The 26,995-nt window shown below is 44.2% G+C and overlaps 1 protein-coding gene across 1 annotated transcript in view; it reads left to right on the top strand.

Annotated features, from left to right (window-relative positions):
- TRPC5 (transient receptor potential cation channel subfamily C member 5) overlaps positions 1–25,322 on the top strand; it is a 135,777-nt gene extending 110,455 nt beyond the window's left edge. Inside the window, exons 7-11 of the mRNA XM_034782691.1 lie at positions 695–890; positions 20,036–20,242; positions 20,421–20,462; positions 22,510–22,599; positions 24,100–25,322. Coding sequence (XP_034638582.1) covers positions 695–890; positions 20,036–20,242; positions 20,421–20,462; positions 22,510–22,599; positions 24,100–24,834 — 1,270 coding nt within the window. The 3' untranslated portion in view covers positions 24,835–25,322. The remainder of the gene's footprint in view (positions 1–694; positions 891–20,035; positions 20,243–20,420; positions 20,463–22,509; positions 22,600–24,099) is intronic.
- The last annotated feature ends 1,673 nt before the right edge of the window (positions 25,323–26,995 follow it).

The following is a 26,995-nucleotide window of genomic DNA, read 5'->3' as shown; positions in this document are numbered from 1 at the left end:
GCATGTAGTGCTCTTCATGATGGAGACACTGTGGGAATGGAAAAGATTATCTATATTGTGGCATGGAAATTTTTAACAAGAGGGGCCCGATCATGTCTGTCCCTCTGTGTGTGTAGGGGAATCTCTTTGTGCACCTGTCAGGGGCAGTGATGGCCCTAGTCATTGCACCCCCCAAGCACAAGGACAGGGGAGGTCATAGTGCCACTGAAACGCCAAACAGGGCCGAGAACACTGTGGGCCAGGGTGCAGCTCCCTCCTGCACTGGCTGATGGACTGTAGCCTGCAAGGGGGAAGCACATACTGACCCTCCACAAAGGAAGAAATAGGCTCTGCTCTTCAGCACACGCATCTCAGTGTGAATGCAGGGATGCAGCCTGCCCATGTGCACTGAAGGCTGAATGGCTCCAGTGGTGCAGTGCAACTTGACATCCTCCCCATGGCCAGTGTGCATAGAGCCCTATGGTGCAGTGCACCACAGCCTGCCCTCCCCATGGGTAGGGTGCATAGAGCCCTATGGTGCAGTGCACCATTTTCCTCGTGGCAATCCCCACCCTCACCATGGCTATGGTGCAGAAAGCCCTATGCTGCAGTGCACCATTGTACTCACCCTCATCACAGACACGGCTCAGAGAGACCCAGTTGTTTTTCTTGTCCCCCCAGACCTAAGTAGTAAAGTGCAGTTTGTCTTTTGCAGACTTTTTGAGACCCTCCAGTCGCTCTTCTGGTCCGTGTTTGGTCTGTTGAATCTCTACGTCACCAACGTGAAGGCTAGGCATGAGTTCACGGAATTTGTCGGGGCCACCATGTTCGGAACGTACAATGTCATCTCCCTGGTCGTGCTGCTGAACATGCTCATAGCCATGATGAACAACTCCTACCAGCTCATCGCTGTAAGTTGTCCCTCCATCTTCCGTTCCGATTTTCTCTGCAAGCTCTATCTGCTTTACATGCAGCATTTGTGTCCCATGGTTTCTTCCAGGATGGTTGGGGCTATTTCCTCAACAACTCCACAGCCGGTGTGGTGGAGTTTCCAGTCACTAGACTGTGCTCATGGATGATGCTTTGCTAGACTGTAATGCTTCTTGAATGTAGAGGTTATCAGCTATTAACTGTCCTATCTTTTCTTAAACTCTGCCATCAGGAGTATTAATCACCTTGCCATTAACAGCTTACTTACTTACTTTAGAGCACACAGGAAACCCAATGCAACTGGGTGGTTTTATTTTAAAGGGTTTGTTTTTTCCCCCGCTTTTTGTTCATTTTTAAATGTTTTCTGGTGTCTTTTCTACTCAGTCCTATCATTATCCAAACCCTCTTTCCTCATACGTGCAACGAGCCACCTCTGTAACTTTTGATTCCAAAATGGACCAACTGAAATCAGTTAATTCTCAACTGAACTGCAAACCAATCCTGTAATTGCCTAATCCTGCAATGCTGAAGTCACTGAGTCTAGGATAATGCCCATACTGAACGCAGGATCTGAGCTCAGTTATGTCTGGCATTGTGGGTCCACTTTCAAACTTGACCAATTCTCCATTTGAGTGTTCAAATTGGTCTTTAAAACCATACCCTCATTTGAAGGACCGAAGGGCCCGTTTGAACACCCAAAGGCAGAACTGGGGACACATTGTCAATGTTATGAAAACTGGACTCTGAATGACATTTGATATTTGAGCAGGAGGAGTTAGGCACTGCAGGTTGAGAGGAAAAAGAACGCCTCAGTCTGTGATCCTGGGAAGGCATCATTCTATATTTTATTAAGTCCCTTAAGTAAATAAGCCTGAAGGGAGCCTAAATCTTGTGTACACAGTGTTTAAATTAGGTTAGATTCGGGGGTATTGACGGGGGGGGTGTGTGTGACAATTTTGGCTGCTGTCATCATGGAGTTTGACATTATGGGGTGATGCAGTGTTGGATCATCTGGGAACGGGAACAAAAGTCAAAAAGTATCTGAAATGAAAGAAATGTTTGCCCCCAAGCTGGCCAGTGACACAGAGGTCTGACACATCTCTTGCTGGGCTTCCCACCCTCCTTTCTATCAATGCCATTATTTACTCTGGACGAGGATGAAGAGAAAAAGGAAATTCACCTCAGCTTCTGCTGCTCCCACATCAGACTCCCCTGGCTGGTGAGTTCTCACCTTACCAGCCAGAGGAGGGAAGGTGTATGGGAGCAGTGCTTCCCCAATACAGGGCAAGGAGAGGGAGCTCTCACTATACTTTAATCCCTGCCTGTATACAAAGGAGCGTCTGGACCTTGTTTGTCTGCTTGCATCTTCCTGTTCCAAACTCAACGGCAGCTTCATGCCAATCCCAACTAGCTAGCTAAGTTGAAAACAGCTTCTAGCCACCAGGACAGAACTACATTGCTCTAGCGATGTAACTCACATTAAAGCCTATGGAAAGACTCGGGCCCTTAATCTTGCCAGCCACTTGGAAAATAGATCACTACAAAGGCATAAATGTTTTCAGCGTGTGTCAGTGCTTTCAGTGCTCTCTCAACAGCGCTGACCCGTCAGATTCTGGGGGGCGATATGGGGAACCCAGACTGCCTCATTGACATGCTTTTCCAGTCCTCTTCCTTACCTGGCTTCAGATAGGCTTGTAGATGACACAAAGCCAAAACCAAAGATTGTCATGAGAACCGTGGTATTTACTATTCACTGTTGTTATTTCCTATTCATTATTCTCCTGTTTAAATGTAAGCGAGGGAATGGTCCCGCTATTGTGGGGAACTTTTCTGGCTTCTGCACTACCCCGGTGAAGTGGGCTAGCGAAACGATCTGAGTCCTCGCTCCCACTCCCTTTACCCAGAGGCCTCCCTGCCCCTGAGGGCTCCCCTTCCACTCTCCTGTCTGGCAGAGTCCTCGTAACCCCAACAAGGCTGGGCCCAGGATTCCTGGGGGGCTCAACCCCCAACCCTGCTGTGGTCATCTACGACAGGGGCTAGGGTGTCCCCACTCCGGGGTACCCTCTCTGCACTGGGCACCTCCCTGACACACTGATTATTCCATACAATTTAAAGCAAATACAAGTTGTTTAATTAACAATTAATCTAAATAAAAGAACAAGGAAAAATGGGAAAGGTTAAAGGAAAACACATCACCCCGCTCTGTGACAGGGAACATCATAAACAGTGTCTCTAGACATCAGGGCACCTCGCAGTCTGTTCCTTGTAGGTCCCAGATTTCCTTCTCAGGCCCTGGCTGTGCTACAGGGATGCTGTGGGTTGGACACTTGCAATGGTGGTGGCCACACACCTCCGGGCTTTGAGTGGTGGGACCCTTCTTCCTAGCGTCAGCTTCCTGTCAGGTTACGGTCTGGCCTGCAAGGGCCCTTGGCTAGGGGTGTCTTTCTGTGCTGGGCCCTTTGCCCAATGTCCCCCCCCTTGGCTGGCCCCACTTGCTCACCACACCTGGCTCTGTGGCTGCAGCTCTGCTCCCAGCACAGGGTCTGCTCTCCCTGGGCTGCGTCTCTGACTCTGTGGCTGAGTCTCTGCTCCCAGCACAGGATCTGCTCTCCCTGGGCTGCGTCTCTGGCCCCTCTGGATCTGGCACAGTTCTGCTCTCCAGCTCAGCTTGGGCCCCTGCTTCCTCCTTAGCTCGTCCCCACTCAGTCTGACCCAGGCAATTCCAACTCACACAGAGGACGGGACCCACCCTGGCCTCCTGTCATGCTGATTAGCCTGCCCGCCCTGTCAATCAGGCTGACCTGGAGCATTGGCCTCTCGCCATTGTTCCTGGGGACTGTCAGTCTCAGGGTCCTGATTTCCCATCGACCCCTCCCCTTTTAGTGCTGGGAGCTAGCCAACCAAAACACCCCCACTGAATGTTAGTAAGGGGCAACAGTCCCCTTACATAAAGGCCCATCCTATCAAAAACCAGAAACACCACCACGTGATTTAGATAGCCAGGCAGACACCATCAATAAGGAATAACAATTAGCTGAGGTGCACAGTTTGAACAACCCATACACTGAAAACTGTTGGTATAAATGGTTTATGGAACAATCATGAATAGTGAACTCTTGCATCAAAATCTATGTCTGTCTGGGAAAGATCAGCAGACAAAGGGCTCAGATAAGCTATTCACACTGACAAATTTGTCAAGCTGACGCTGAGTGGAATGGTCGCTTCCTACCATAGCTTGTGACAGTGACCGGATGGGGATGGTAGATGATTTCCTTGTCACCTAATATGTAATACAGAAATTCCCATACAGTGCAGTGACATTTGCCTGGAAGGCAAGAGATAATCAGCTACTGGCTGTCCCGACGCAGCACAAACTGAACCTGCAAAGAGCTCAATTCTTAAAGCTGGCATTTCTGCATTGGTGGCTTACAGCATTCCTCCTGGCTAGAAAATTTCCCCTGCCTCTTCTAAGGGTTATAGATGAATCAATATGTTCCCTAACTGCTATTAATTAATATTGGTTGAGTTTTATGATCGTGGTTCATTTTCTTAACCCGCCTTCACAGAAACCCCCTTTTTGGGTTGGCTGCTGAATTGGGCAGCTTTTCTTATCTTAATGCTATCTTTGCTGGTGATATAAAGCATATTAGATAACAGCAGCCCACTGCATGAGGATCAGGAGACCTGGAGAGTTGTGGAGTCCATTTTATACATCCCCCAGTGAAAAGCCTTCTGTCACAGTCAAGTCCCCACAGAAGAGTGAACCCTGACAAAACGACCGGGTGAGGGAGTATATCTTAGCATGACCGCGTCCCAGAGATGGAATGGGCAGTATTCCAGTCAAAGCTCATCCACACCACTTGTTAATGAGCCCCTCAGCAACGCTGTCAGCTCGTTCTTCCCCTCCCCGCCTCCCACATGTGAGTGCGCCGCTGCCTCAGCAGCATTCGCAGACCTGAGGAGCAAAAGACCAAATAATATCACTGTGATAAATCTTTCCCTGCGTGTTTCATCTCTGCATCTGCATTTGTGGTGAGGCTAGAAGAGGGAGAATCTAGGTCTTCCTTGCTTTCAGTCAGTTCTCCCAGAGACAGGGTTTAGTTCTTGGTTGTTAGAAAAAGCATAACATGAAGCCATAGAATAACTGCAGAAGACACAGTAAGGCAAGCACATGGCATAACCTCTGCACAGCTTAAGGGGACTCACAATCTACTGAGCTGCAAGAATTATATGATTTTTGGACCAATTTATTTCAGACTTCAGTAACTGTCTGTTCCCTGGGGAGCACCCTGTGGAAATTTAGATATTGATTTTTCACTGTACAGCCCGCATGCTTTTCCAGTTTGCCAAACCATTGTCAATATCTGATCATGGGAGTCACTACACTTCACAAACAAGAAGGCAGACAAAATCCAAACACCTCATTATGTTTCAATACATTTCTGGGCCTCATCAACTTCTGAGGATCAGAATGTTCTATATAGCAGCACAGAACACTACTGTACGTCTCGCACGATTGGTTCCCTCATCTAAATTCCTGTCCAGAAGTGACAGAAATAGCATCAAGTTATGAATGCACAAGGAATATGCCTTGATGACAAGTAGAAGGACAATGAAATTTATCTTCATGAGACTGGGGTGGCCAGGTAGCTCCATCATTCATGAGTTGCATGAAGTAACAGGGTGGGTAATGAGGTCAGTTTATGTGATAAGTTATTTCTCATATTGTCACCGCTTGGTTGCGTCTGAAGTGAAGGAGTCCTTCTGCATGTATAGATGGTAATTCTGCAAAGCACCTTGATGCTTGTGAAAGGTGTACTATAACTCTATAGGTAATGCTAGGTCCAATTAATACACAGGAATGCAGTTTTTTCTGGGACCAAAGATGCACATGCATTTTGCAAGGGTAAACATTCAGCATGGTTTGTGAAATCATGGCCCAGATGGATTCAGATTCTAGGAGTTTTGTGATATCCTGTGGGAGTTCCTCACAGGAGCAATATCAACAGTTATCTTAACCTTGTGCAGACAGCAAAAGCAACGTGACCAAAGATACATTTAATAGCTGAAGCCGTCACTTGTCTGCACTCAGAAAATCCTGGGGCTGTGATCTTCTGAGCTAAGCTGGTTCTGGGCTGGTTAGTATTTGGATGGGAAGCCTCCAAGAAAAATCTAGGAATCTGTAAGAAGAAGTGTTGGTGATTCAGCCAGTGGCACTGAGCCAACACTCCAGCATGGGTTTACTGGCTGTTTTATAAAATAGGATGTTGAGCATTTATAGTTATTTAATAAACTATGCAATTTTAGCAAGAATTGGAGAGTTCTTCCCAGCACCCAGGCCAAATTCAACTGGCCTCTTGCAGCCAGTCTTTGTGAATCACTCCTGCATTGTTCACAGGGTAGGATGTTTTCCCTCACCTCCTTTTGTGTAGTGCTGTGGTGCTCTGCGAGGCAGCTGTTGTGTACCACTCTTTTGAGAGGTGGCTAATATCTATACACAGTATACATTTGGGACAGTGCTCTGGGATCTTGCAGGCTAAAATGGAAGATGATTATTCCCCCATAGAGATAATCAAGTCATAGGAGATTTAAGAAACATTTCCCACAAAAATGAGGATTGCAATGACTGGCTGTGTCATCTCAAGTGTCTGTTACACTTGAAAATCACAGCCAAATGCACGTGTATCACTGACAGCAGATTGGCTGACCTAGTAAAAACGTACCTGCCAATGCTTGAGCAATACAAATTAGGACATTGGGCAGAAAAATAGGAACATACTTTTAAACCCTGTATTGGAATACATTGGATTAGGACATTGTTATTGGAGAGACAGGGTGACAAAATGGCAAATATTCTCCTTAAAAATATAGGGTCTATGTGTAGTAAACAAGGACAGCTGGTATGGGTGGTTAAAAATAAATTAACACTACCGGGAAATTCTGACTACAAATCTAGGAGCATTTTAGATGGAATTTTCTTGCTTTGCCAGCAGCAGACAGCATAGTAATTAAGACACAGATAAATTTAAGAGATTTTTCAGCCACCTATTGCATTGCTCACAGCACAGCAGTGGATTTCCCACAAGAAGTTCTCCTACCTCTGACCTCTCTGGCTTTCTGTTCCTCTGGTTCTGTGCATTAATTTAACTCCTTCAGTGCCACAATTGTAACTACTGCCAACTGTAATGTGTGTCAGAATTTCACTTGTCACAATGGTTTGCTACCTGCAGGTTTGATGAAAACTTTAACCTTCTCTGCTCACATCACTGCATATTGCTTAGGTTTATCATTCTGACTGTGAGACATTGTGGATATTGCTGCATTGTGTCAATTTACATTTTCTTAGAGTAGGGAAAAGGAGTTCGGAATGTATTAGAATGAATAATGGCATGTATCAAGTTAGAGAGTTTTCTTGCATGTTGATCTTCCTGCTTATTAGTTTTAAAGTTAGTTCAAAATCGGTTCTCTGTGTGTGCCTGCCTCATATTGCAGCTTCTCCCAAAGATGACACAGAGAGGTTTTGTATGAGTCATGCCAAGAGGGTTGAGGGTGATAGGTTCTGAAGAATGCAGGTGTATGTACGGGAACAGGTTTTATGAGACACTTCTCAAGATACCACAGTTTTCATCTTAGATAGTTGTATACTTCTCAATGTCCACTATGAGTCTGTCAACAACAACCATAGAAAAGTCTAAAAATAAAACCAGCCTCCCATTTCTTGAGAGTCATTTATGCGACATGCATTATACCTCATAGACCCATAGAATCAGACCACCCATTCAGCAAGTCCAATAGTGACAAACACTTGATGCTTCTAAGGAAGGTGTAAAACCTCCATAATGCACCTAGGGAATTGTGAAACGTTGTTTTTGGGGAGAAGGGAAAGACTCCTTCTGACTCCGGCAATACATGGTTAATGGCACAAAACATGAGATGTCATTCTCCATGTCCTAGTTTGCATAACTGAATGCTAGTATTGATAACCATGCAATAGATAACAAGAACTTCCAGGTTTTTACTTCAAGCCAAGATATTCTTTCTGGCATTCTAGAGGACCAGAAACTTGCCAATTTTGTTGATTCTTCTCCTGGGTTTTTCAGGAGATGGTCCAAGCCACAAAACTTGGATCTAAATCTGGATCCAAACTGCCCCCGAATGAGGATGTGTTTAGACATTGTGAATCGGTCCGTAAGAGAAGTGAGGTCAGCTGCAACATTTAGATCAGTATCCAAGCTTCCCCAAAGAGTGGAGAAGTGTTTGGATCTGGGATTTTGTTTTGGGTCCACCTATTCTTTGTTATCAAGGACAAATCAAGGCTTGCATTTGTTTATGTACCTTGAAGTAGAGCAGGAAATGAAGTTATGCTCTTCTTGTACATGCGGATTTGGACAGGTGTTTCTCGAAGCTGCATATGTGCCTAGTAGCAAAGCAACTGAGTTTTAAAGGGGGATGTGTACACCTCTCCTTTAGCTTTGCTCTGCAAATGAATTATCAGTCTCTTTTTTATCATTATGTGTCCCCCAATTTTATTTTGCATTAATTTTATTTAGATGGTAAGATCCCCTGGGCAAAGACCATGTAACTTTGTCCTTGTTGAGTGGTGTATTCCGTTATGATGCTGTGCTAATAATTATGCACAATAATGTAGAAAGTGGAATTGACACAGTTTGTGGACTTAGGCCTCAGGAAGGACTATGATGGTAAGACTCTATAGATACTGAGGCCGACATGTTTAAAGTGCACACACAAACCGGGCACCCAAAATATCCAGTGTGCACATGCAGCTCGGGGATCCGTGCATGCACATACCATTGTGCATGTAATTCCAATTTGCAAACCAACTTCCTGTGTTCTGTGCACAAGTGCATTTTTAGCCCAGGAATCTTTTTAGCTACAACATAATCGCAATTACCCAAACCTCAGTTAGCTGCTACTCTGCTATCCAAAAGTGGGTCACATCCTCTGATGCCTATTCACTACATTGAAAATTCTCCCAGTTATCCACGTGTATTAAATGTCTCCTACGATACTGGGATAATCAAGTTTGCATTGTAGCCCCATCTCTGTACATGAGATGTAGGGAAAGTTGTATGGTGAGCCTTTGTTTTCCTTAGTAGTAAGAAAAGAAGCTCGCGAGAAGCTGCCTGATTCACAGGGCCCACTAGTATATCTCTAGTATTTGAGGCTTGGTGGGGGACACCTTGTAAGGCTTCATGTGGAACTGAAGGGAGGGTTGGCGCAGCAAAGGTGTGTGGTGCTTCCACAATGCAGCAACAGGAGGCCGTGTGTAAAATCAGACTGTGAGCCTATCTGTGCAGTGCAGGGGAGTTTAACTGTTGGTTTGCTAGCAAGCTAAAATATTCGTTTGAAGATGTAGAACTGTTTGTGTTTTCACTGGCTTTGGCCTAATTACATATCACCTGTGGACTTGAATCACGCTGTTAATATTCATCTGCTATTGCCGGGCCTCCAGATGGATCTAGTTTATGTGCTCTGACTTCAGATGCTGCATTCTTCTTTTGTTGCAAGAATAAGCAAATAGAACGCTTCCATCCTAGGGCCCAACCCTGTAAACCCTTATACCCTTGAGAGGGCTCAGCAGGACCAGGCAGTTAAATCCTTCCAGTTGCTTTTTATCTCAAAGCCAACCCCCTTGTAGCATTCTAGCCACCCAGCTCATGGCTTCTTGAGAGGAACGAAAGCGTTAAATGGCAAGCCAAGGATCGGGATGAGCTCAAAACCCACCCATGACTCCCAGTTTGCTTTGTTGATAAAGAGACATTCACAAGTACAATATTGATGGGTTCTCTTTTCCCTGTTGCATTCAGCCTGGCAGAGCCCCATATGACAAGTCTGTGGCTCTGTGCCCACTACAGCACAGCAAAGTTTCCTTATAGTTACATGATGGAAGTCAAAATATCCAGATGGAACCACAGAGGTTGCAACCTGCCGTACTCGCCTGTTCTTTATTCAGACCTGACAAGCTGAATTAACATTATCTCAGGCTGCTGCGTTAAAGAGCCTTTAGTTAAAAGAGTAACAACAACATAATCAAAAGGTAGAGGGAAAATATTCTCTCTGCTTCTCTTACTGTCTTTTTTCTTTCTTTTCCCTCCAACATATTCCTAAAATATATATTAAAGGAGCTTTATCTGGGGAAAAGAAATAAAATGGGATTTAATGTGGGGAGAGGGGGAATTCCCAGCTGATGAGGAGGCAATACGAACAGATGCATTAAGAGCCCTCGGAAACATGGCTTTTTTTAAAGGATTCCAAAACTCTAGGGACTCATTTTTCAACAAGCTGCAGTCTACCAACTAAATCAATGTTAATAAGGTAAAGCAGGATAGACCCCACCAGATAAAACAAGCTGGAGAATGTCTAATGAAACAGAATTCTATGGTGAAAATATTGGTCTGGATTAATGTGATTACAGCATGAAGTTGTTGCCACTCTATAGTTAAGGCCCTGTCAGCCCTTTCATTATAGCCCCCTAGTATCAGAGTTTGTAGAAAAATAAAGGCTTTCCCACTCCCACGGCTCGATGCCACATCTGCAGCTCAAAGGTCAGCAAAAGAACATATTTGATCAGTTATTAATTTATAATAATCTCCTTTCCTTTGACGTAAGGAGGTATTTTTAAATGATCCTGGCATTTAGGCTAACGTTTTTCAAACATAGGAGTTTGCAGTTAGTCACCTAAATCCGTGCGTAAGGACCTCAGTAAGCAGGCATTGAGCTCCCATTGGTGCTAGGCACTTTACAAAATATACCAGAGATATAGTCCTGCCCCAGTGACCTTACCACCTAAATACGAGCAAATTGTAGCAAGTGAAGATAGACAACTGGAGGGGAGGGGAATCATAGCACATGGGTTACCGCAATAACACTATATGTTTGGTTTGGTTAATGACTCAGGCTTCTTGCTAATTATGTATTTTGTTTGTTTATTTATTATTTGGGATGGGAATGCTAGGATGGGGGGAGGAGATGAAGTCATAAAAAATCAAAAAGGGAATATGGAATGCAGTGGAGGATTGGGAGAGGAGCGGAAAGAGGTAGATGGATGAGTAACAAATCTCATACCGAATCTCTTTGCTTTGAGTCAAGAAAATCCCAGCAATTTGAGAAAACATCTCCCAGGGTTAGGCTTACAAGGAGGTTACTGTATCGCTACCTTTCTGGTTGATGAAGTGCGAAATCTACTAGTAAACATTTACCGACTGTAGAAGATGATGGCAAAAAACCTCAAATGTACTTTGGGGTTATCCATAATCAGAATCCAGAACCAAACATTGCAAACGGCCACTACCTTTAGAACAAGATGAACCAAAGCCTGAGACCCAAAATACCCTTGAATCTTGAGAGTGCTGGAAACCAGAATCCCAATTTTGAAAATGTCTTATGCCTTTATAATAGGCCATAATTGGATCCTAGGATGCAAACACCACACATTTTGGTGTGTTTGAAATCCATATTTTAATCCAGGGTGGAAAAATGTGGTTTCTATCTCCCCCTTGCTTCTGGGTCCCACCTGCTCAATAGCAAAATGCATCAGTTTTCTTCTCCACTGGATCATTAAGATCCAAATCCAACATACTATGTACAAGAAGCAAAGGCAAGGTTTTATGTGGGGGGGGGGGGGCACGCGGAGAACTGAAGCATCGCAGATTCATTTTTACCATGCACGTAATATATTCAGCAGCGTTAGCGTCGTTTAGATGCATCGCCACAGCTCTTCAGTTGTTTGCTGCTGATTAGTGTGGATGACTCAATCTGACACAGCAGTAGGTAGTGAGGTAACGTATTTGTGTTGGTAATGCTATCAGCCTAGCCGGTATGCAGAAAAGGCTCTTTTCAGACTGCGCTATCGGAAAAACAATGGGAAGCGGGATTAACAAGGCCTTTGTTGATATCGTTCCCAGCATTTCTTCCTGCTGGTGTTTTTCAGGGGGCTATTTGGCTTGATCACCTTCATACTGCTCTGATTTATGTGGGTATTCAAATCAAAACTGAACTTGTTGGCATGTTAGTGAGGAAAAGAAAAGAGCTGTGCCACATGCATCTCGCTTGTCAGCCCAAAATAATCGAACAGCACAAAGGACAGCCTGGAACGTGGTTCTATATTTTCCCCAAATATTATAGTCCCAGGCCTCCTCATTAGCTGTCATTGTTTCCATTAGATATGCTACTGGGAGATGAGAGGTAATTAGTGTGTATAACCCAAATACCTTGTGGAATGTATTGCAGTGTAAGCTAGAACAAAGATTTTAATTACCAAATGTATCCTATCCACGGAAGATATAAATAGCAGAGATGCTGGAGTGTGCATTTTCCAAACATACACCAAATGCTTCCCTTAAGTTGGCAAAATCAGCCGACTTGCCAAATGGACACATCCATTTCTATGAAAGACTGATCAATGAAACAAAGATAATTAGTTCTTCTTCTTATTTACTGGGCACTGAGTATGTGCGTGGCACTGTAATCCCCAAAGGCACTTGCAATAAATATTTATAATTGATGGACATGTTCATAGTAACAATTGCCTTTCCAGGGAGTGACGTGTGACTGAGGCAGACCTGTAGTTAATAATAAGCTGCAATTAGACTCATGCTAAAGCGTTGGCAGAATTTTAGGTACCTTCAAATGTAGGACTTATACTGAAGATGGCTTCCATTTTATTTTATGCCCAGGCAGCTTAACACACGAGGAGTGCTATTTCTGTCCCCCAAACTGAGGGCTGGATTGGGTGTACTAGACTCAGGCCTGTGTTGGTGGTTGTGTGATGCCACACCATCTCAGTGACCTGTTGAGGAGTCTGGTGCTTCTTGGGGCACTAGCAGAGAGCAGTCCCCCTACACTCTGGGTGCAGGGATTGTAATTGCTAATGGCCCTTGTGGGAAGGGGGAGCCACCTTGCACCTTCCCTGTGACATACTCAAGCAAAGGGTGTTGTGACAAGCAGAAAACTATCCTTGCCAGGCAGCCTGATTCCAACTTAGCCCACTAGCTGCTGTTGCGTAACAACATAATGGGAACAGCACACAGAGCCTTTTTGGGGCCGAACAGGAAGAGGCTAGATTGATAACGATCTCTCCCCTTTTCTGCAGAAAGGTGGGTGTTCTTGGAACACATTTTCTTCCCCTTGTCATAAAAATGGGAGCAAAGACACTCGTGCATCTCAGTCTAGCAGGGAGAGGATGAAGTTAGTGGGGATTCATTATTGTACGTACAGTAAAATGAAATTTGAAGATATCGGAGTGCTTGACGGCCCGTGTGCTGAGTGTATTCTCTTTGGGTGATATTGTAGCTGATGGGTTGTATTGACACAATGTGCTGACGTAGCCTGACTTGACCTACAAGCAGCCCATTCATGTACTAAGATACAAGATCTTCAGTGGGTGTAAATTTGAAATCACTCTATTGACTTGAGAGGGAAGGTGGTGCTGTGATTAGGCCACTAGCCTGGGACTCAGGAAACTGGGGCAAACCTGCACAAGTCACTTGGTTTCTCTGGCCCAGATCCACAAAGGGGCCTCGGTCTTGCAACGCTGAGCACTGCAGCACGTAGAAACTCACAGGAACACCGCTGAGATCGACAAAGCCCGAGTTAGGCGTCTAGTCTCGTTATACAATGAAAGGGGAGAGATAGCTTTGTTAGCCAGTGTGCTAGGTGGGGAGCCACCTAAACTAGCCAATGGGAGCTGCCAATGACAGGGGGTGTATGTCTGAGATAGGTGCCTCCCTATAGCCTGGACTTAGGTGCCTATCTCTGCTTAGTGATCCACGAATGGGAGAACCCACCGCCTCGGGCTTAGGTGGGAGATGCCTAGAGTGAGGCAGCTGTCCACAAGCCCAGAGGCAGAAACATAGGCACCTAGGGAACTTCTACCTTGAAAACATAGGCACCAAGTGAGTAAGCGCCTATAGGGTTTAGTGCAGGGGTAGGTAACCTATGGCACATGTGCCGAAGGCGGCACGCAAGCTGATTTTCAGTGGCTCTCACACTGCCTGGGTCCTGGCCACCAGTCTGGGGGGCTCTGCATTTTAATTTAATTTTAAATGAAGCTTCTTAAACATTTTAAAAACCTTATTTACTTTACATACAACAATAGTTTAGTTATATATTATAGACTTATAGAAAGAGACCTTCTAAAAACGTTTAAATGTATTACTGGCACACGAAACCTTAAATGAGAGTGAATAAACGAAGACTCGGCACACCACTTCTGAAAGGTTGCCGACCCCTGGTTTAGTGGGAATTTTGTGGATTGCAGTGGAGCCAAAACTGGGACTTAGGTAACCAAGTCTGGGGTTTCGATGCCTTTGTGGATCTGGGCCTCATCTGTAAAATGGAACTAAAAGCACTTTCCTACCTATCAGAAGAATTGTGATGATAAATACCTTAAAGATTGTGAGGTGCTCAGATAGCGTGTTAATGGGGCCACTTAAGAGAGCTAGATAAGACAGACTTCCATTGATGGATCTATGCTAAATTTATACCAGCTAAGGATCTGGCCAATTATTTGGTAAAGCATGATTCAAACCATGTGGCTGGGGGGAAGGGAGGGGAGAAGGGGAGATGGTAATGGGAATCTTTATAAAACATTTAAAAAAATGTAAATAACAGGTTTTCTACCCAGCGATAAAGCTTGAGATTAGTGCTTGAATTATGCTGGATAATTAGTGTAGTAGGTAATTATTTCAGATCTGGCACATCTGCGAATACAGCACTGCTATTGAATTAGAAAATCCTCGTGGCCATCAAAATAAGATGGCCGCGGCAATTCCACATGGGGATCTCTAGACAAGATTAATTACCCCTTTAACTGGCAGGGATTTGCCAAAGGATTGTGCAGACACTACCGTGTAGCCTCATTGCAGTGGATCCTGATAACATTTCTTTGGAAGAAAAAAAATATCTGTGTGCCATGCCCTGCGGTTTGGGGGACTGACTGGGCTAAGCGGTTTTGACTCAGCCAGAAGAGCTAAAATGTGCTAAGGCTACAACAGCGAGTGATGACCTGGAGGGAGGACGGGATAAGTGGCACGGACGTGGCCCGCAGAAAGGGCAGTGAAATCTAATCTTGATATGAATACAGAATTGCTATGGCAACAAGGGCATGTTGCAGAGCACATGTGGAACTAGCGGATGGAAAAAACAATCATCTAAAAATGACAAATGAGCTGGGAATCAGAGTCCGCCCAGCTCAGTGAGTAGGATGTCCACATGGGGGTGCGAGTGGCATGGGTCCCAGCAAGACCTGAGCTCCTAGCCCAGGCTGACATTGCAATACAAGGTGGGGGAGGTGCAGCACCTCCACTGGAGTTGTGCCTGCTGAACGTGGCCCCCCCAAGGTCAGTTCTCTGCTCTGCCTGGCTGTGGTGAAAGTTAGCGGATAAGCTTCATATCTTGGCGAACCTCCCCCCTCTCTCTCTCAGTAGAAGTGGTGACAATGCCAAAGCCTAGATGAGCTGTCAGTGCGAAGTACAGAATACTCCTGTTGTCTGCTGTCACTACTAAGTGAATTGCTCTGGATGGTATGTTGAGATACCTGGAATATGACTGATGCTACAGAGAGTGACATTTTATCCAAGTTGCTCTCTTTTAATATTCCTCTCTGAAACGGCAGCACCCTTCTCCCTCACATAAACACATGTCTCAAAGAAATGCTATCAACTTGCTTTATTAGGGGTTTTTCTTACTTATTAAATGCCAATTGTGGTCTGAGCCCTGTACAACACAGAGAAAGCTACGGTCCCTTCCCTGAGGAACTTACACTCAAGACTGAGCTGATCACAAAGTCAAATACATAGGGCCATATTCATCCCTGGGATAGCTGCACTAACTTCAGTGCGCTGAAGGAATGAGTTTGGCCTATAATGCACTGAGTGATCAGTGAAGCACAAAACTCAAAGCAGAACAGATAGTTTTTTAAAAAGTACTTTGCTTTCTGGTGGGTGATCACTGAACAACTTTGCCTCTGACCTGTGTTCTAAGGAGGGATTCGAATATGGAAAGGGTAGTTGCCTGGCACACACAAATGCTCTCAGTAAAATAAATAGCCTTTCCATTGCACAGTCCCAGTATAAAACTACCACCAAAATAGCTTTGCCCTTATCATTCTGGTTCTCAAAACAGCTGTGCAAATAACTGAAACAAGCTTGATTTGGAATCTCCGGGGAATTCACAGCAGCAAATGAGGACAAGATTGGGTAATCTGGGTTAGATTTTAGCAAGTTGTTTGTCTTTTTAAAAGAAATCATACTAGAGTTGCATGTGTGTGACAAATCAGGTGAAGCTTAAATGGATTTGGGACCAGGGTTCTCCCAGCCCAAGAGATGGGCGCATTTAGTTTTACAGGGGCCACACAAAATTACCCCAAAACTTTACACCCACACCCACACCACACTCTGCACACATACACCCACACACACCCTGGGCCCTATTCTGGTCTGAAATGGAGAAATCAAAAAGGCTTAATTCAGACAAAATGTCATTTTGGTTAAAACCCCCCACCCCGAACAAAACAACAACAAAAAACTAGCTGTTTGCCTCCTTCCTAATAACTCTTCCCTGCAACAACCACTTATCTCCCACTATCAACTAGGTCCTCCAGCCAGCATTCAGACTTCTTATAACATGCTGGAGGAAATTAGGTACCACCAATTCACCACAGCTGGCCAAGCCCTGCTACCCTATCAGACCTTGCAAGCCAGAGTGGGCAATTGTGATCTTGTGTGTGTGTGTGTGTGTGAGAGAGAGAGAGAGAGAGAGAGAGCTCTCTGCCAATCCCTGGAGGAGGTTTGAACACTAAGCTACATACAGATTCAAAGGTCATACTCAAAATATACAGAAAACCATTAAAAATGGAAAGAAAAATGCAGAACAATCCCATCTGCTAGCCATTCTTGTGTTTATTTTAAATGCTGATGCACCAGTGGCCAGAAGATTAGAGTGACCCACAAAGAGCAAGAAAGTAGCACAAGGGAAGAACCAGAAGCTGTAGCAAAAGAGACTTGGGTTTGTGAATCAAGAAATACTTCTCTGTTCAACATATGACTAACCTGTGCAACTTGCAACTGCAGAACATTATTGAAACAAATAACTTAGTGACATTAAAGAAAATTAGACACATGAATAAGAATAGAAATTGCAATGACACAAAGTAGGGCAATCTATACAAGGGCTATCAAATCTCCTGTTACAGGACACAAGCTGATCAGCAGTTTCTGACAGCCTTCTCTCTAGTATCTCTGAAGCTAGTCTCTTTTCCCATTCCTGTCTCTGAGCTAGAAACACATAGAGGCAAATTAGAATAGTACTTGCAACAACATATCAACTTTGGTCTCTTCTAGTCCACAGGAAAACAGCAATTTTCATGGATTTCAACTCCGTCCATGTGCCTGCTCTGTGAAATAACAAACATTTCAGTGTCTGGCCTAAAATATAACACTAGGCAAAGCAGTTTCCAATAATAAATAAAGACTTGCTAGCTCTTTACCACATTGCTATATTTACTAAAATACCTGGGATCAGCCACATGGATAAAAAGGCTAATAAAAGAGCACTTGGGATGATTTTAGACATGTAAGTGTTTAGTACGTTCGGCCTTGCGCTGAGTTTTGCTGGGGGGATTAGGTATCAGCATGAAAGTTTTGTAAACATATAACAAAATGTTGCAAAGTGCAGGAAGTGGAGCTGTGATACTGTGAATGTCTGTGCACTTATGCACACACAGACGTGCGCCGGGGAAAAGGATTCTCTCCCACCTTTCCTTTCCAAAAATTTGTCTTGCATTTAAAATTCATCACCATACAGTGCAAAGTTTATTTCCCCAGTAAACGGAGGCCATTTAAAAGTATTAGCATCGCTCAGGCTGCAGTTCCTAGCATCTCTGTATTCCGGATAGTACAGCCCTTCTGGCCAATGAGGAAGAGAAATCTTTGTTGGCTATTGTAGTAGCCAGGGTTCTGTGGGTCTGGTTACTTTCTGGCAACCCTCCTGCACAGCTCCAGTAGATTCCCTGGGAGAAGGCTGCCTACAAAGCTTTCATGCGGCTGCATATATCTCGGCTCCAGCTTGTCTGTTAAGTTAAGATGCTGTTTCTTTTAATGCCTTTTGGTGCTACTTATTGTTATGCCCATCCAGAGGATCTGGCCAAAATGTAACATAGGCCAAAGGGCAAGGCAAACCGCTTCTATGATCCCACCTATGTTTAGAAAGCTATCAGTGCGGAAAACCTGGCTACAGTGCATAGGTGCTGGAAATAGGGGTGCTGCGGCTTGAAGTGGTTTCCATCATATACGGGGTTTGCAGTTTGGTTCAATGGTCTCAACGCCCCTGCTACAGTGTGGTGCTGATCTGACATGCTTCCTGTGTGGGCTGAACTGAACGTGTTCCTGACTTATGCTGCAGCCCTGTTGAAATCCAGAGCTGTAGCATGATGTGGATACGGGATCAAAACATGGTTCTGTTCCATCTCAACTGGCAAGACCTGGTTGTATTTTAACCAAGTCAGGACAAGGCCATGTAGCCAAGAACTCAGTGTGCCCATTTTCATAGTGTAGGTGGAACCTTAGCCATCATCAGTGCTGTGCTGTAGTTTGTGAATGCTTAGTACAAACATGCTCACATGCAACCAATCACATCACCTCACCCTACACTTTTCCTCCAGTGTTCAGCTCTGGGGACCAGCATCCCAGTCCGATGGGTTTGCAGACGCCACCTTTCATGGAAATGGCTGCACAAGCAGAAAATTCCATGGCTGCCCCCTCCAGCGCAGTGTGAATCAGGCCATATTGTCATCTGATGTGAGGTAGTGTTAACATAAATGCTAAACAGCCAAACAGCTTCAGTGTCACAGCTCTCAGCCCAGTGCTGTACCTTGTGTGGATAACAATACATAATGTACATCCTCACCATTGCAATTCAGAGTCACGTTGTAAGCTGTGTGGAGTACTGTTCTGAGTGAAGGACTCAAGCAATCTTCTTCCTTTTGTGCCCAGTAGTATGATTTCTACATAGCATATGAAACAGTGACACTTTTTAAATTAAAGTACAAAAGACATAGCACATGATCCGGTTTGAAAAGCTGGAGGGTGTCTATAAATCCTGGCTCAAGTCAGATGTGTCTCTCCGCAGATAATGTGAGATTTGTTACCATAGACAGGAAACAATGCTTCCAAACCCCTTTTATGGATAGACATTTTACAGATTTAGATTTTAAGCTCTTTGGCTCAGGAATCATTTTTGTGTTACGTGTTAATACAGTACCCAGCAAAGTAGGCCCTCATTCTTGATTGTGACCTTGGGCCAGTCAGGTCACCTCTCTGTGCAGCAGGAAAATGGGGCTAATAACTTACCCATCTTTTGTGGAGCGCTTTGAGGTCTTTGGATGCAATGCACTAGATACATATGAACTATTCCAATGAGGATGAAAATGGAAAAATAGGCAAAATACATCTAATTGTGTTTTTAACCTTGCATAAGTATGATGCAGACTCTAGTGCACAATAAAATGTATCCTTTTCATCAAGATTGATTTTATTGTATCTAAAATTTATAAGAGCTAAAATAAGAGTAGCTTTAAAAACAAAACACAACAACTGTTTAAGATCCTTTCCCAGAGAAGTGTCTCTATACATCTGCAGACTAGGAAAGGAAAAACAATGATATTTGAAAAGAAGAGTTGAAAAGTTCTTTTTTCTCCTCTCATAGTGGATGACTTCACTGGTGCTAGCTCAGCCTAAGGAATGGTTTTCCTTGCTCAGCTTTAGGTGTCAATGAAACCATTAATAGTGGCAGGACAAATCTTAAATGACGAACCCAGGTTTTGACACTGGGTCAAAGGGGAACACTTTTCACTAAATGTTGGTGTTGCTGCATTTCTCAGTATTGTGCTACATTTCATACCAATTTTGTATTTACACGGACCAGGGCTATAGAGGAACTGAATTCGTCTCTCATTCATCATGTGAGATCCCCTTCAGTACATGTGAATTAATACAGATATCTTCTCGCAGGACTCAACCTTTAAGCTGATACATATCCAGTGGTTGTCAATGTGCCCTCTAATGCAGCTTGCCCGAAGCTAGTAACATTTTGTTTCCATCTTTCCCAGGACCACGCGGATATTGAGTGGAAGTTTGCACGGACAAAGCTGTGGATGAGTTACTTTGATGAAGGTGGCACTCTGCCACCTCCATTTAATATTATTCCAAGTCCCAAGTCAATCTGGTACCTTTGCAAGTGGATCCACAATCAACTATGCCCAGACATGGACTCTGAGGATGAACAGAAGAGGCATGAAAACCTAAAAACATTCACAGTAAGAAGCCTTATATTTTAGTATTTCATTTGCCCAGAGTATTAGTTATTAATTCAGGCTCACAGATTCCAGTATCCCTTTGCTTTTAGTAGTGGGCTACTGCTGTGCCAGTTTCCAAAGAGCCCGTGGGAGATGTGACTGATGCCCATGTAATATACATGTTCCTATTTAATTGCAGGAACGGCATGCTGACAACCTGATTCAGAATCAACATTACCAGGTAAAGCCTCCAGTGCATTAAGTCATTTATTGCCTATTTCTTGCTCGTGCTTGATTCGTGACACCTTGCTGGCTGCGAAGTGCTGTAATGTATTTTGACACGTGTACAAGCGCTAAGAGGTTTCGGCTCATTGTGGAATAAAATATGCATGGCTTCTTTCAAACGGTCTGTGCGGCTCAGGTCAGCGACTCACTTGTGGCCTTTCACCTTTTCAAATACAGTGCAAAAGCTGGGTGAAATTCCCATTGACTTCAGTGGAGCCAAGATTTCATGCCTGGTCACGCGGTGAAGTGAAATCCTCATCAAAATTGCTGCTTTAAAAAGTCAAAAAGCTTAGCCTTATTTTTGCAACGAATTCAGAGACTCATCACAAATAAGGAGCAATCGGGGTCTTTTTACGACTGAGGAAGGCTCAGATGAGAGGAATGTTTTCTTCTACTGCAAAGACTTTTGTAGCTTCTATTTATTCTTAGCCTGCCTGGGTTCAAGAATTCATCAGATTCAACATATAACGGGATGAACGTGTATTTACAATACCAGCTGCTTGAACCCAATTGAATGCATTATACCAGTATTCTGGAAGGAAAAACAATAATAATAATAAATCCTCTGAATGATGTTACATAGTACATCGGGCCAAATTTTCACAAGTGACTCATGCTTTTGGGTGCTTCACTTTTTAGGTGTCTAAAATTGAGACACCTTAAAGGGGCTTTGTTTTCAGAGAACAGGCGCTTGGTACTTTTCTGAAACTCAGGCCTCTCTTATCTGTCTGAAGCTGGGCACCACAAAGTCAAGGCATCCACGGTCATTCTTGAAAATGTAGTTCTCGGAGCTTTTTGACTTCACCGGGCTGTTGACAAAGAGGATTTTCAAAGATGCCCCTGGAGTTAAGGCTTCCTTTGAACATCCTGCCCTAAATAATTCACCTTGACAATCTGCCTGAGGGACATGCATCCTAGATTTACTCTCCCCACTTACAGGCACAGAGAGGTTGAGGGCAACATTTGGAGTGGGAAGAGGCCTACTGACATGCTGAAAAATGTGTGTTCAATTGCACACCTGTGTTTGTGAACACATCTACAGTGGCTAAAAAACAATTTGCTTATGTAATTATAGCAATGACATGCACAAAGGCGGGGGCAAATGGGCACATACTTTTATTTGCACAAATGGATCTCTTCCCACCAAAAATTCAGTCTGAATTGAATAGCCCAGGACCACAGAAGGAGTCAGAGACCTGGGGCAAGTCACTAAGAGCTTATCCTATAAAGTGGAGAGCATCCTCAGATCCCAGTACCAGTAATAGGTGCTCAAGGTCTGGGAGCCTCGCAGGATGGAGCCGTTAACATATGTTAGACTGATCACCCTCAGGATAGACTATACCCTTGGATAGATGTCCGTGGTTCCCATGTACTTCAATGGGACCCCAGTTTATATCCATGTGGACTAATGTGGCTCTAAATGAATCTAGCAAGTTTTGGCTGTTCTTCAGTAAATGTATTTGTTTAGCTATGGAGATGTCCATGACTCATGAGTGTGGGAAAAACAAATCTCCAAGTGACATATTTAACAGTTCCATAATACCTGGCATATATATGAGACTTGTACTGTAATTTTAAAAGCACTTGACATTCTTTAACCAATTAAGACTCATATTATCCCCGCGATGTGGGTAATTATCCTCATATTACAAATGGGGAAAGCAAGGCAGAGAAGTTAAGTGGCTTGAAATCATGTGTCGAATTAAGAAGGCTGAGGCATGAAATCTCTTCTCACACAAGCATTGTTACATACACACAACGCAAGTACAGGACTTTGACTTATTATGCTTAACTGCTGAGCTTTCAAGATGCAAGACTTATAACTCTGTATAATGCTTCATTATGTTTGAAAGAACATGTCCCATTTTTCAACACCAAAGGCAGGTCTGTGACTCCACAAACAGTGGGACAGAGACGTCACAGATAGTGAAAACACAATGAGACTGCCCCGTTTGGCCTCAATAAGTAGGTAGCTGAATCATTCATGTTCTTTTATGTTTCAGGAAGTGATCAGAAATCTAGTGAAAAGATATGTTGCAGCAATGATACGAAATTCCAAAACCAACGAGGGATTAACTGAAGAAAATTTTAAGGTAATCCATTATTCTGTAATACAGTTGCCTCTCATAACAATTCCTTTTGCTACACTCAGGGTACATCTACACTACAGCGGGGAGTCGATTTAAGATACGCAAATTCAGCTACGTGAATAGCGTAGCTGAATTCGACGTATTACAGCCGACTTACCCCGTTGTGAGGACGGCGGCAAAATCGACTTCTGCCGCTTTTTGTCGGCGGCGCTTACTACCACCTCCGCTGGTGGAGTTAGAGCGCCGATTCGGGGATCGATTGTCGCGTCCCGACGGGACGCGATAAATCGATCCCCGAGAGGTCGATTTCTACCCGCCGATTCAGGCGGGTAGTATAGACCAGGCCTCAGTGATGCTACCTCCTTTGTAAAGCACTTTGAGACCTACTGATGAAAGGATTATCCAGTATTATTTGTTCTGAGCATACCTGTGACATGTATGTCTATGTGCATTCTTGTGAGCAGGCAAGGTCCCCGTCCCCCTCTGGTTCCCTCTAGGCTTTAGCAGTTTAGCATGTTCTAAAGTGCAATCGGTTTGTCTGGACTAGGATTTTAGAAGGTGTTAATCAGATTGAGCTAATTTCATTTAACATCACTCTTTTAAATGCTAGTCTAGATAAGTCCAAAGATTGTGTGTATGAACAATAACACCAGTGGCAAGGAATATGATTATGCAAGGTCTCAGGCCAATCAAAGGCAGCCATGAAGAGACAGACTTAGGCCACGTCTACGCTATCCGCCGGATCGGCGGATAGTAATCGATCTATTGGGGATCGATTTATCGCGTCTCATCTAGACGCGATAAATCGATCACCGAATCGACGCCTGTACTCCACCTCAGTGGGAGGAGTAAGTGGAGTCGATGGGGGAGCCATGGCGATGGACTTGCCACCGTGAGGACGGCCATGTAAGTCGAACTAAGATACTTCGCGTAGCTGAAGTTGCGTATCTTAGATCGATCCACTCCCCCCCCAGTGTAGACCAGCCCTTAGATGGCAATCAACAGATTAAACATCACAGTGTGTGTGTGTGACAGATGAGCTATATCTTTTCCTTAGTATGCTTGAGTTTCTGGGGGAGTCAGCCCCAAAGAGGGAAACGTTTGTCACCCAAGTTAAATGTGGGGCCCATCAACTAAGACAGAGTCACATTAATGCTTGTAAATTTCAGCAGAGCCCCCTCCCGCCCCCATTCACCCCTTGCGTGAACATCTTCATTAGGTTTTTAAAAAACAATTATTCCTTTTTTTTTCTTGGTGTCAAGAGGGCTGGCCTAATGGCTGTTAGAGACATAGAGATCTAGAGAGGCTCTCTCTCTAGGCACAGAATTACTAAAATGTTCCTTCAGCCGCTGAATAATGAAAGATTTATCTGGTATTCTTGTACATAGTGATTTGGTATCAGACATTTGCATAACTTTGAACACTCCTCTCAGGGGAATACAATCATTCTTTCATGTCACAGATGAAGCTTCTGAGTGTAACTCATTTTCCCTCTTGCCTTAGGAATTAAAGCAGGACATATCTAGCTTTCGCTATGAAGTTCTTGACCTCTTGGGAAACAGGAAACCCCAGAGGAGAAGTTACTCTACTAGCAGCACAGAGGTCTCCCAAAAGGATGAAACCAACGAGGATGGTGCTGGAGAAAAAGCTAAAGCCAAGAGTGTTTCTTTCAATATAGACAACAAGAAAAAAGATTTCAATGTGTCAGCTCTGATTAAAACTATGTCTGGGATCGAAATTGTGGAAGAGAAACCAAAAAGCAACGGAATAAATAAGCGCTCTTTCGTCCGAAACGGGAATAGGGTTCAGAGACTTTCGAGCTCCAAGAAAGAGTCTTTCAAAAGACTGGGTCTCCTCTTCTCGAAGATGAATGGACATGTGCCTGAGCCAAATTCAGAGCCTATGTACACTATTTCAGATGGAGTTATTCAGCCGCATTACATGTGGCAAGACATTAAATATTCTCAGATCGATAAAGAGAGAGAAGAGAACTGTTCCAAAAGTGAAATTAACCTCAATGAGGTGGACTACAGTGGGAACATGAGACTTACTGGACAGAGCAAGGAATGTCCTATGGTTTGTACCAGCTCTCTTCACTGTGCTTCCAATATTTGTTCCTCTAATTCCAAACTTATAGACTCCACCGAGGATGTGTTTGACTCCTGGGGAGAGACCTGTGACTTGCTTATAAACCAGTGGAAAGATGGGCAGGAAGATCATATTACAACTCGGCTATAAGTAAAGCTATTAAACACCTGCTATAGAACATAGCTAAATATTTGTAATTGTTTGCTATCACCGATGATTCAGAGTCAGGATTCCCTTTCGGTCCCTAGCATCGGGTGTAGAACTCTAGTTATTTTAGCCTGTTTTATAGCCACCTTTACCACATTTTTTTATTTGCCTTTTTACACTCACCGATGCTGAACTATTTACCAGTTTGGGCCAATTTTAAGGATGTTCAGTACTAAGCAGCAGAGGTGCCGACTGCTGTTCCCTACCAATTGTTATGCTTAGCCTGTATGCGTTTACTGTAACCCCCAAGGTTCTTTTATTGATGCAGATCAAGTCTTCAGATCCCATAAACCTCAGACATTTTGGTGGCAGAGTAAAGGACCTGTATAGTTTCTTTCCTAATCCAAACTATCTGGTTGTCAGAGACAGATGTTGCCTCCTGATTCAATGGGTGCAGTGATTGGGGGGGGAGAAAGTAGGGAGATCGTAGTAGACCCAGGCCCTTGAGGGTTGCTGCTCTTCCTGCAGGAATGGGAGGTGGGGAGGAGATCGGGAGTCAAAGAGGGCCGGGGGGGGGGGTCATTTCTCTCCCCATGGGAATGTGGGAAGTCAAAGGCCTAGGGGGGTTCCTTCCTCTTCATGGGGACTGGGGGGCCTCTGCCCTGTATGCAGCCTGAGGGCTGGTCCAGCCTCTCCTCGAGCTCCAGCCCCACTGCTGGTGGGAGCTGTATCCCTGACCCAGTCACCTTGGGCCTCATCCAAAGTGGGATCTGGATTTGGCCGGGGTAGGTGAGTCACTCCCTGCACTATCAATGGCAAGCACAAAATCCGAGTGGGTCTGTGAACCTGTGTACCAGGTCACACCACCCCCGACTCAAATTTGTCCCAGTCGCCCCCTTATTACCAAGGGGGGCTGCCGGGCCAAACCTGAACTGAGGGCCCTGAAGAAGTGCCCCCAGTGCACACCAGTTCATCTGGGCCTCATTTTTGTGGGTGCAGTGGAACTCATGGACCTCTGCTCAAGCCACCATTGCTGCATGTTGCACATTCTCCTCATTTCACTGCTCCACGGTACCAGCTAGTGAAAAGTAGCTTAACTGGAGACTAAGAGCCAAACTGGAAGAATTGTCAGAAGGGGTTTCCACTTATAACTGGCCTTTTTCTTTTTTAAGCAATACAGCCTCTGATTATTTCACTTGTGTGTGTTTTTAAGGTTGTACATTATAGTCTCAATGTAAAATATTACTGAAATGAGAAAAGTTTATCAGCCAGTTACCATCTTCTATTAAGTTACGTGCTCTGCTTATATTGATCTTATTTTTCGTTTATCAGATACATTTAGTAATCTGCTATCCCTCTCATTAGAAGTAGAGTTACTTACCCCTTTTACACTGAAAGAGAAATTGAGGGACTGGCATAGTTATAGGGCTCTGCATAAAGATGGGACTGAACTACAATCCAAGATCCAAACATCCCTGCCTGTGTTTGAAATACAACCCGCCATCTGAAATTTAAAAATGGCTCCTATATCTTTGTAATGGGTTGCACCAAAGCCCCACATCTGAGCCGCCCTGAATCTCTTGCTGTTTGAAATTCAGATCTGAATTTTGTGGTTTCAGCCCATCTCTAGTGCTGCCTTAACTTTTTGTTATCTACAGATTTTTCAGTCCGGGATGATACAATGTTTTAGGCAGAAAACTGATCTCCTGCTGTGCTATCAAGCGCTAAGAAAGAACATCTGCCTTGTTTTCATTAATTGCATTCCTTAAAACCAGCCTTTGAACTTTGCCCATTGCAGGTTCTATTCTAGCTGCACCAAAATGGAACACGGCAGTAGATATCCCTTAGTATTTGTTTCCAGTAGTGCTACAGTTTGCTAGGTGCTGTGTAAGCATAAAGGATGGTACTGTCCCCGCCCCAAACAGCTTCACAGCCTTAAGGAGACACACAGACGAAGGGGAAGGGATGTAATACAACATATAGTTGATGAAGATGGTGATTCTGATAACGCAGTGCTTGATAACAGAACTTTCTTGGTTGTTGCTGCTGAGATACACCAATCACCCCTCTCCCGTGCCATTAGTCAGTTGCTTTCTTACAGGAATCACGGTGGAAGTAGACCTGCAGGAGGATATTAAGGCCTTGGCTACACTTGGGGATTCAC

The sequence above is a fragment of the Trachemys scripta genome, chromosome 9 (assembly GCF_013100865.1).
Source record: "Trachemys scripta elegans isolate TJP31775 chromosome 9, CAS_Tse_1.0, whole genome shotgun sequence".
In the NCBI taxonomy this organism is placed as follows: Eukaryota; Metazoa; Chordata; order Testudines; family Emydidae; genus Trachemys; species Trachemys scripta.
Note: the sequence above shows the minus strand (reverse complement) of the source record. Positions and strands in the feature narration are given on the sequence as shown.